General features: G+C 56.2%; 1 protein-coding gene across 1 annotated transcript; it reads left to right on the forward strand.

Moving 5' to 3' along the window:
* Positions 1-84: 84 nt before the first annotated feature.
* Positions 85-8,031, forward strand: Hpd (4-hydroxyphenylpyruvate dioxygenase). Its single transcript, XM_003462966.5, has 14 exons — positions 85-203; positions 297-323; positions 928-990; positions 1,237-1,341; positions 1,912-1,954; positions 2,037-2,119; positions 2,978-3,067; positions 3,455-3,558; positions 3,824-3,901; positions 4,323-4,485; positions 4,588-4,659; positions 5,300-5,422; positions 7,570-7,686; positions 7,782-8,031. Exons 1-14 carry the CDS (start codon positions 150-152, stop codon positions 7,890-7,892), a joined length of 1,233 nt encoding a protein of 410 aa, XP_003463014.3. The 5' UTR covers positions 85-149; the 3' UTR covers positions 7,893-8,031.
* The last annotated feature ends 2,674 nt before the right edge of the window (positions 8,032-10,705 follow it).

Below are 10,705 nucleotides of genomic sequence, written 5' to 3' on the forward strand. Positions count from 1 at the left end.
ACCCCTTTCCGGGCCTGGCAGCGTGGCCCTGGGCTCTGCAGCCACCAGGCAGGGCCTTTCGGAGGAGCTCTGGTCCCCGCCCCGCGCCCCCACCCCCAGGCCAGGAGGTGCGGGGCGGGCCCACCGGTGGTAAATAGTTCTGCCCAGCAATGCCCTGGCCTCCTGGCACAGTCTCCTGGGAAGCGAGACCGAGACCAGCCATGGTAAGGGGCTCCTGGGCCATGGTAAGGGGAGACCTCCCGAAGCCCCGGGCTGGACCGCCCAATCTCACTGCCCCTTTCTTTCTGTCTCCCCAGACTACTTACAGCGACAAAGGGGAAAAGGTAAGCAGGAGGGGAGTGGGGCCAGGGCTGGGGACAGCGGGTGGGGACAGAGACTGGGACAGCAACCCAGAGCACGAGGGGTCATGACAGCGGACGACTGAGGCCAGCCTGTGCGCAGGCTCAAACTGACCCCAGCTCACTGTCCCGGCTGGATCCAACTTCCCCTACTGAGAAACTGACTTCTTACATCGCTGCGTACCCTTGATCTTGACTGGAAGTTCTTGTTAAAGTCTACCTTAAATGCATGCTGCTCTAGCTGGCCATGGTGGCACACGCCTATAATTTCAACATTTAGAAAGCTGAGGCAGGAGGATCTCCAAGAGTTCAAGGTCAGCCTAGACTACATCGTGCGACCCTGTCTCCAACAAACAAAAAATTCATGCTGCTCCAACACAACGCTATTTCCTTCCTGGAAACCGGACAGGCTTTCCCAGGGGGCTCTGCGTCCTGAATCCCCAGAGCTTTCTTTCCACATGAGGTGCATTTTATGAGGCCAGGGAAGGTGGGGTTCAGCTCCTCCTAGGACTGAGCAGCGGTAAGGGAAGGAACAGAGGACCCCTCTCCACTTTTGAGATCTCGGTTCACCCCTTGTCTCCTCCTGCAGCCCGAGAGAGGCCGCTTCCTCCACTTCCACTCGGTGACCTTCTGGGTGGGCAACGCCAAGCAGGTAGCAGCCCCGAGGGGTCAGCGGGTCAGCGCGGCCGGGCAGCTGGGATTGGCTCCTGGGAGGGAGGGGCGGCCGAGCCTCATTGCGCAATCAGAGGTCAAGGGGTCAGGAAACTCCTCCCAGGGCCCAAGGCCCAGGGCCAGAGGGGGAGGGGAGGGGCGGAGCTCTCTTGGGGGGGGCTGGGTCCCAGGAACATGCTCTGCCCTCAGCCGCCCCGCTGCCCACCCCGCTGCCCCTGTCCTCCAGGCCGCCGCCTTCTACTGCAGCAAGATGGGCTTCGAGCCACTGGCCTACAGGGGCCTGGAGACTGGCTCGAGAGAGGTGGCGAGCCACGTGATCAAGCAGGGGCAGGTGGGTCCTGCCAGCGCCCCCTGGACCCGCATCTTCGCCTTGTGCACACCTGCTTCCCGATGCACAGTGGTGCACACCCGTAATCCCTGCACACTGGGAGGCTGAGACAGGAGGGTTGCAGGTTTGAGCCCAGACTGGGCAACTTAGGGCATTGTCTCAAAATGAAAAGGAGGAGGGCTGTGGCTCAGTGTGAAGGTCCTGGGTTCAAACAAACAAACAAACAAACACCAAATGCACAGCCTGGCTGACTTCAGGATGCGCAGTTCAGCCCCACAGGGTGGATTTCCAGGTACCTGTGGGCAGCCTTGCAGCAGAGACCTTCCTGGTTCTGCCTCCTCAGCCCGGCCCAGCACTGGCCAATCAGAGGAACAGGGGGTTTAAGCAGGGGGATCCCTGTGCTTCAGGCCCCAGGCAGGACCAGCAACGGATGGCTCTAAGGCCACAGGTCCAGAGGGCCACGGAAGCAGGGGCGAGCCACACCCCGAGGTCCAGGGTCCCACGAGGGTGGGTCTCGGGTGCTCCTGGGTGGGGTGCTCTGAGCCGCTGCCCACAGCCTCTCCTGTGTTTTAGATTGTGTTTGTCTTCTCCTCGCCACTGAATCCCGGGAACAAAGGTGAGGCCCTGGGGTGGCGGCGTGGGCAGTGGATGCCAGGCTCAGCAGGGGGGCCCACATCAGCGTCCCCTGCCGTCCACAGAGCTGGGTGATCACCTGGTGAAACACGGTGACGGCGTGAAGGACATCGCCTTTGAGGTGGAGGACTGTGACTACATCGTGCAGGTGACAGTGGCCGGCTGAGCAGGGCAGGGTACAGAGGGCGTGGCCGGCCCGGCTGTCCAGGAGCCTGGCCAGCTGGGACCCCTGAGCCCCAGGGACAGCTGGCTGCCCTTTTCCAACTGTGTGTCCTCGTTCTGAGCCTCAGTTTCTACACATGTAAAACAGAGACTCACAGCGCTGGCTTCTGTGAGTTGCTGACAGGAGATAGATGGCACTGTCCGTTTCTGGAGCCTAGAGGGGCCAGGGGAGGTGGGACACGCTGATAAGCCCAGCACGCCAGAGGCTGAGGCAGGAGGGTCATATGAGTTTGAGGCCTGTCTGGACTACACAGCAAGGTCCTGTCTCAAAAAAAAAAAAAAAAAAAAAGTCAATTTGTGTTCCCCTTATTCAACCTTTTTTTTTTTTTTTCTGATACCAAGGACTAAGCCCCAGGGTGCTGTACCACTGAGCTAAATCCCCAGCCCTTTTTACTTTGAGACAAAGCCTCACTAAGTTGCCAAGGCTGGCCTTGGACTCATGGTGATCTTCCTGCCTCAGCCTCCCAAGTCACTTGGATGACAGGCGTGAACAACTAGCCCACCCAGTCATTTTAGAGAGAAACTGAGGCCTGAAGAGGGAACAAGGCCACAGAGTGAGTTAGGAGAGGCAGGGCCGACCCCATTTCCCACAGAATTTGTCACCCTTTACCCCAGCTCTGAGCCTGAGCCTCAGTCTCTCAGTGGTCCTGGGACACAGGCGTGGCTCGGGTGGGGGGATAGCTGAGGCTGGCTGGGGTCTCTGATTGAGTCAAGGCTGCCCAGCAAGAGCAGCTGCAGGACCTGGGGCCCCACCCTCAGGGCTCCCCCCATCTCTCCCCTGCAGAAAGCCCGGGAACGGGGCGCCAAGGTGGTACGGGAGCCGTGGGTGGAGCAGGACAGGTTCGGAAAGGTCAAATTCGCTGTGCTGCAGACGGTAAGTTGGTGTCCCCAGGCACCTCTGGTGCTGTCGGAAGCCACTGAGATGCGGGACCCCGAATGCACCCCACGACCATGGCGTCCCTCTGGTGTGGCCTCCCGCATGATGCCTGACCAGAGTGCAGGGACCAACAGGAGCCACCAGCCACCTGCTCTGGACACCCCTGGGTCCCCAGGGATGGTGGGGAGGGGACAGCAAGGGTTTGCAGAAAGGAAGCCGAGCCCCACACGGGCCATGCCTCTGTGGGCAACCGCTGACCCCCCAGGGCAGCCAGGCCGTTAGCATAGGACAGCTGGCAGCGCTCAGAACCCGGAGCGACTCGCCCAGGGGTGGGGTGCAGAGTGGGGGGCTGAGCCGGCTGCTTCCTACCCGCCCCCCCTGCAGTACGGAGACACCACCCACACGCTGGTGGAGAAGACTGGCTACACGGGCAGCTTCCTGCCTGGGTTCGAGGCCCCGAGAGTCAAGGACTCCCTGCTCTCCAAGCTGTGAGTGGGGCAGGAGGTTTGGTCCTTCTCCTTGGGGCCTGGGCTTCCGGTGGGCGCACAGAGGTGCATGGGGCTGTGGTTCTGGGACCAGGCTACCCGGGTTCGAATCCCACCTCTGTTACCCTTTACAGTCACGCAACCTCAGTGGGTCACCTTAACAGCGCGACTTTACAAAAAAGCTAAGCGTGAGCTGTGATTATGCAGAGGTCAGTGTGGAGGCAGAGATGCACAACCTTCTCACCCCCGAACTCCTTCCCTTTCCCAGCCCCAACTGCGGCCTCGAGATTATTGACCACGTCGTGGGAAATCAGCCTGATCAGGAGATGCTGTCTGCCTCGGAATGGTGAGCACCACCGGGGGACGGACCCATGCCAGTTCCCGCCCTGAGGAGGGGAGAAGAACAGGAGGTGGCAGGAGGCTAACCTGAGCCTACAGAGCCCTTTATCCACTGGAAACTCCCCCTAAAAGACCAGAGGAGGCTGGGCCGAGCTGACACAGTAGGCTGAGGCAGGAGGGTCCTCTTAAATTCAAGCCCTGGCCTGAGCTCTGTAGTGAGTTCAAGGCCAGCCTGAGCTCCATAGGGAGACCTTGTCTCAAAAACAAAACAGAACAAGAAAACAGATTTTGTTACAAGATGCTTGATGTGTACAAACGATTGCTGTCCCCGCTCTGGACCCTGTTGGGGACATTTCCCACAGGGAGGAATGGAGGGGCCCCCTCCCAGGCTGGCACTCAGGACAATATGTCCCGCTGGCCACGCGCAGGTACCTGAAGAACCTGCAGTTCCACCGCTTCTGGTCCGTGGACGACACGCAGGTGCACACGGAATACAGCTCCCTGCGCTCCATCGTGGTCACCAACTACGAGGAGTCCATCAAGATGCCCATCAACGAGCCAGCCCCGGGCAGGAAGAAGTCTCAGATCCAGGTGGAGCCGACCTGGCCGGGCAGGGAGGGGCGGAGGGCGCGTCCAGGGCCGGCGCTGCAGTGACGAGACGCAGGACAGCGGTCTCCTCGCTTGGCCTTCTAGGAATACGTGGATTATAACGGGGGCGCCGGAGTCCAGCACATCGCTCTGAAGACCCAGGATATCATCACTGCGGTTAGAGCCTGGCTCCTGGCCGAGTCCCCCCTCTTGTCCCAGGGGCAATCTCTGCGACGGAGAGGGCGGGCAGGGCTCCCTGCCCAGTTCCTGCCACTAGGGTGCAGGCCTCACCCCAGCTCAAGCTCTGCAGAACGAGATGGGCTCTGGAGGTGGCAGGGCCCGAGGGAGGGACTGTGATCCTGGGCCTGGCTGTGTGTCTCTGGGAGTTCGTGCCCTCTCTGAGCTGGAGCTGCCCGACTGTGAGAATGAAGATGTTAGATTACAGAATGCGCTGTGTCCTTTTAGCCAAATGAAACATCCTGTGTCTGTGGGTCCAGCCCTTAGGGAGGCCGGGTCCTAAGTGTCCTTTAAGGATGAGGGCCTGGACTGTCCTAATAGATCCCAGCCCAGCCAAGAGCTCACGGCATGACTTGGGCAACTTCGTTTAGTCACTCAGAAGTGCTTACTGAGCACCTACTATGTGCCTGGTGCTATTTTAGGGATGTGGGGTACATAGGTAACGGTGAGTGCTTGGGGGGAAAACAGAGCAGGGAAATGAGGAAGCCAGGGGGAAGCTAGGAGGCCCTGCAGTGGCCCTGCAGTGGCCAGACCTCCCGCCTGTGCGGACAGACAGCCGACCCTAGCCCGGTTCCGCCAGATTCGACACCTGCGAGAGCGCGGAGCCGAGTTCTTGGCTGTTCCATCCACGTACTACAAGCAGCTTCGAGAGAATCTCAAGTCGGCCAAGGTCCAGGTGAAGGAGAACATTGACATGCTGGAGGTGAGGCAGGGGGTGGGATGGGGAACCAAAGACATCTACCCTGCAGCAGCCGTGGAGGGGGAGGGAGAGGAATTACACCGTGCAAAAATTAAAATGCAGAGGAGCTGGGTGTGGTGGCACATGCGTGTAATTCTAAGCACTGGGGAGGCTGAGGCAGGAGGATTGCTGCAAGTTCAAGGCCAGGCTGGACTACATAGTGAGTTCAAGTCTAGCCTGACTACATAGCAAGATCCAGCCTCAAAATACAATAAAATGCAGCCCAGGGCAACTGTACAAGGAACAGTCCTCTCAGAAAAGGTAAGTTTAACTGAAACCCGTATAATGAGAAGGCCCTGAGCATGTGAAGGTCTAGGGGACATTCCTGGCAGAGGGAACAGCAGGTACAAAGGTCCTGAGGCAAGTGAATAAAAGTTAGACACCACATTAGAGAAGTGGTGACCGAGGGTAGGAGGCAGGCAGAGGCCGCCGATTCCACTTTCAGGCTGTTAGTGACTTTGAATTCTGCTTTTTTGTGGCCAGAGACCACTGACAGTTTTGTTGGATTTGTTTTAAACACTTTATTGATATAGAAAGCACATAAAGAGCCAGGGATGTAGCTCAGTACACAGTGCCTGCGTGGCAAGCATGAGGCCCTGAGTTTGATTCTTGGTACAAATGAAAAAGAAAGGAAGGAAGGAAAGAAAGAAATAAGGAAACAAACAAACAAACAAACTATACCACCCCTTTTAAGTATATAATTCATTGGCTTGTAGCTATTTGCTAAGTTGTTCAGCCATCACTGAAATCAGTTTAGTGCCTTTTCATCACCCCCAAGCCCCCTAAACCCCAAACCCATGACCCTCTTACCCAGTGCCTCCCAGCCCTCCATTTCCTTCTGGTCCTCCCAGCACAGCCCTAGGCAAACCCTTGTCCACCTTCACAGTGTCTTTTCTAGACACCTCAGACAATACGGTCTGTTGTGATGGCTTTTTCACTTAATGTAATGTTTTCAAAGTTCACCCTCCGCCCTTTTTTCTTCTGTGGTGCTGGGAATTGACCCTAGGACCTTCACAATGAGCTGCATCCTCTACACTTTGTATGTTTTTATTTTGAAACAGAATCTCACTAAATTTCTCAGGCAGGACTTGAACTTGCAATCCTCCTGCCTCAGCTTCTCAGAGTGCCGGGATTTATGAGCATGTGCCACCACTCCTGGCTTAAAGTTCACTCATATTTCAACATATATCAGTGCTGAATTTCTTCTACAGCTGGATGATATCCCCTTGTCTGAAAAGATCACATTTGGTTTATCCATTCATCAGTTGGGTTCCTGGGTTGTCCTTGGGTGTTAAAAATTACTGGCTGCTATGGACATAGGTGTTCAAGGTTTTGCAGTAACTGTGTCTTCATTCCTCTGAGTCTGGGGGTGGAATTGCAGGTCACATGGCCACTTTATGTTTAACCTTTTGAGAAACTGCCACTGTTTTATATTCTCATCAACAACACATCATGATTCTAATTTCCATTCAAAGGTTTTTGTTTAGTTTTAGAGGGGCCAGTGTGGAGGCACTGCAGACTGAACCCAGGGCCGCCTCTTTTTTTGAGGCAAGGCCTTACTATGCAGTTCAGGCTGGCTTTGAGGTGATGGCAATCCTTCTGCCTCAGCCTTCCAAGTACTGGGATTACAGGCCTGCACCATCACAACCGGTCTTTTCTTAAAACAGAGGGGTGTGGTGGTGCACACTTGTAATCCCAATATTCTGGGGAAGCTGAGGCAGGAGGATGTCAAGTTTGAGCATACCCTCAGCAAGTTAGTAACTTAGTGGGACTTTGTCTCATAATAGAAAAAAACAGAGAGAGAGAGAGAGAGAAATTTTAAGGGACTAGGGATATAGGCTAACAGTGAAGGCCTTAGGTTCAATCCCCAGACTGCAAAATAAGTAAAGAAATCAATAATAAACGAACAGCACAATGTGACTTCGGGAGGACGGCGTGCTCAGGTAAGTTCAGAAAAAGGAAGGAGCGGTCTCCATGGTGGTTTAGGCAGGGGCTGGGTCAGGCCCCGGTACCGGGACCCTATGGGGACAAATCTGGAGGTGGCTGGCACTGCCGGACACGGTCTTTTCCGTGCCCGGGCGGCCCCGCTGAGGAGCCCCCTTCTCCCCCAGGAGCTGAGGATCCTGGTGGACTACGACGAGAAGGGCTACCTCCTGCAGATCTTCACCAAGCCCATGCAGGACCGGCCCACGCTCTTCCTAGAGGTCATCCAGCGCCACAACCACCAGGTACGGCTGGGCCCAGGCCGGACCCTCCGGCCGGACCCTCCTCGGCCGCAGGGCAGATTCTGCGGGGTCCCGGCTCACCTGCTCTCCCCGCCCAGGGGTTCGGAGCCGGCAACTTCAACGCGCTGTTCAAGGCTTTCGAGGCGGAGCAGGACCTGCGAGGCAACCTCACGGATCTGGAGCCCAATGGAGTGGCGTCCGGCATGTAGGCCCCGCCCACCCCAGGTCCCGCCCAGGACACGCCCACACCAAGCCTCTCCCGTTGGTCACGCCCTCCAGAGGCCACGCCCCCTCGCGGAGCCGCTCCCGCTGGCTCCTCCCTCCCGAGTAAAGCGGCCTGGGAAGGAGGCGGTGTCTGTGGTTTCCTGTCTGTGCCCGGCGAGGAGCAGTGGCGCACGTGTGCCGCCAGGGGGAGTCAGAGGCCCGCGTCCAGGTTAGGGGACCCCAGCGGCGCAGCGCGACCTGGGCAGGCACTGATGCGAAGGGCATTTCTGCAATCGGTAGGACAGGCAATATCATTTTATCGCAAATGCGGACGGTGAAGCAGGTGATGAGAAGCCTGGCGTGATGGCCCACGACTGTAATCCCAGCACTCGGGAGGCCGAGGCAGGAGGATTGTGGCACCAAAGGTCTCAGGGTAACTAGCTTCCATAGAAGGAAGACCCCCGTGATAAAAGGACACTTGAAGGCCAGCCATGGAAAAAGTATCCCAGGAAGAGGGAACCGCTGATAGATTTGTGGTCCTGAGTATAACTCGGTTTTGTTGCTCAGAGTGTGCGGGATGGGAGCGTTGGCAGGGGACCCTGCTCTGCACCCGCAGGACACAGTTCCTCCCTGTTTAGGCAGAGAGTATGAGGGATCCAGCTTCTGCCCTGCACCCTAGGCCCGGGCACCAGTGTCCCACCCAAGGCAGCGGCACCGTCCCCTCTCCACTAGGGACCACGCCTTTGGGAAAGGGGTTTGTTTATACTCAAGTGTGAGTGGGCATGAAGGCCAGACTGCACTACACGTTGAGACCCCGCCTCAGAAAAAGACAGAGAAAAAAAGCATGAGACATCTGAAGAAGAGGAGCTGATGCCTAGTGCTCAGAAGAAGCAGGGCTGAGCAGGATCTGGGAGCGCAGCTCCATGGAGAGCATTACCCAGCAAGCTCCAGGCCCCAGCCACGCAGGGTTTGAAGGAGGGGTGGGGTTAAGGTTGTTCCTGGTTCTTCTGCTTTCAATGATTGCTACCCCTAACTCAGGAGTCAGCTCAGAACCGGCTGGGCGAGGAAACTATCTGAGTGGGTATGATGAGGAATCAGGGGTTTCTTCTTCCAAATCAGAGGAAAAAATATCAGGGTCTCTGGAATCTTAAACTTCAGAAATGAAAAGAACCAAGAGGAGCAGGGTCCACCCAGGGCCATGCAAATGTCCTCTCCCTCTGTTGCCCGGCTCATGCAAAGACGGGGAAATTCTATAACCCAGAAGGTTGCAAACTGGCAGCTTCTGGGCAAAACTTGGCTCACACATATATTCTATTTTGCTTGCAAACAAACAAGTGGATATTTTAGAAAGTTGGTCTATCTCACAAATTCCAGGACCTGGGTTCACGGAGCTGTTATCTGCCTCCCCCATACACCCCACTCAGTGCTCCCGGTGGTGGTGGGGTTGTTTTTCCTCCCTTCCCCCAACCCACTCCACCCTCAGTTGTAGCCCTGAGGCCCCCTTGCTCTCCCTGCCACAGGGCCTTTGCATGGCTGTCCCTCTTGCCTGGAACCCTCCCCACCGATGGCCACAGGGCTGATGTGTTTTCTTTCTGAGTTTTGTTCAAATGTCAGCTCAGCAGACTTCCCAGAGTCTTCATTACAAATTTCAGCATCTACCCACCGTGGCCACCGATAGCTCCTTCTCCTTATTGGAGCATTTCTTCTTGTTGTTCGTACCCACAAGGACTTGGGGCGTATTCTTTTCATTGTTGCAACTTGTGCCTGGAGCAATGCCTGACACATCCTACAGTAGCTGCTCAATAAATATTGGTGGAACCAGGCCTGGTGGCGCATGCCTGTAATCCCAGCACTCAGGAGGCTGAAGCAGGAGGATCGCTGTGTACAAGGCCAGCCTGAACTGCGTAGTGAGATCCTGTCTAAATAAAGACATACATACGTACTGGTTGAACAAATGAATAGCCTAGAGGCACCTCCTCTTTCCTGGCACAGCTCTGACCCCAGCTTTCTCTGCACAGTACGACCCCCCTGGACACCCAGTTCCTAAAACCAGCCCACCATTCATGCAGCTGCAAAGAAGGTGCTTATCCATGTCACTGTTTCGAGACTGTCGGGCTAAATCCCTGATAACGGAAATTTGGACCTAGGGTTTTTGTGCATTTTGGACTGATGATCAAAATAGGATCTCACCATGAAGTTTAACCTGGTCCGGAACTGCAAAGCCCAGGCTGGCCTCAAACTTGCTGTCCTCCTGCCTCAGCCTCCTAAGTGCCAGGACCTCAGGCATGCACCATGCCTGGCTTACGTATTTTCAACACTTGTCAGGATCTAACTTTTCCTCCTAAAGGTTGCAGCCCTTCCGCTTCTCCTCACCTTCTGCCCACAGACACAAGAGTATTTTGTAACTTTTGGTGCTGGCCAGTTTGGCAGGAGAAAGGGTCTGGTGGTGTCACTCACATTGCTGGACGGGGCAGGAGGGTTGCTTGTGGCAGACTTGCTTTTTGTCTGACCTTGGACTTCGTCTAACTGCCTCACCATGCCCCATGGCCGCATGGCCCCACGTCGGACACTACAGACCTCTGGGGACAAGAACTGTGCTTCATCCTGACTTCCTCCCATCAAACGCAGACCCTTGTTTGACTGAGGGCTGAGCCCAGGGCCTTTGCACTGAGCTACACATCCAGCTGTTTTCATCTTTTATTTTGAGGCAGTGTCTTACTAAATCATTTTGCCTGAACTCCAACTTGGGATGTTCCTGCCTCAGCCTCCCAGAGTGCTAGGATTACAAGTGTAGGACAGACACCAGGCCAGGTTAGCG

Source organism: Cavia porcellus, unplaced genomic scaffold, assembly GCF_034190915.1.
Source record: "Cavia porcellus strain 051 isolate PalLab524CR breed Dunkin Hartley unplaced genomic scaffold, mCavPor4.1 scaffold_16, whole genome shotgun sequence".
NCBI classification, from domain to species: domain Eukaryota; kingdom Metazoa; phylum Chordata; class Mammalia; order Rodentia; family Caviidae; genus Cavia; species Cavia porcellus.

Bases quoted from the DNA above. Each gene is read 5' to 3' on its own strand.
- Hpd (XM_003462966.5), top strand. From the start codon at position 150: ATGCCCTGGCCTCCTGGCACAGTCTCCTGGGAAGCGAGACCGAGACCA. The intron at 324-927 runs GTAAGCAGGAGG...CTCCTCCTGCAG, and splicing joins ACAGCGACAAAGGGGAAAAG to CCCGAGAGAGGCCGCTTCCT. The intron at 1,955-2,036 runs GTGAGGCCCTGG...TGCCGTCCACAG, and splicing joins ACTGAATCCCGGGAACAAAG to AGCTGGGTGATCACCTGGTG.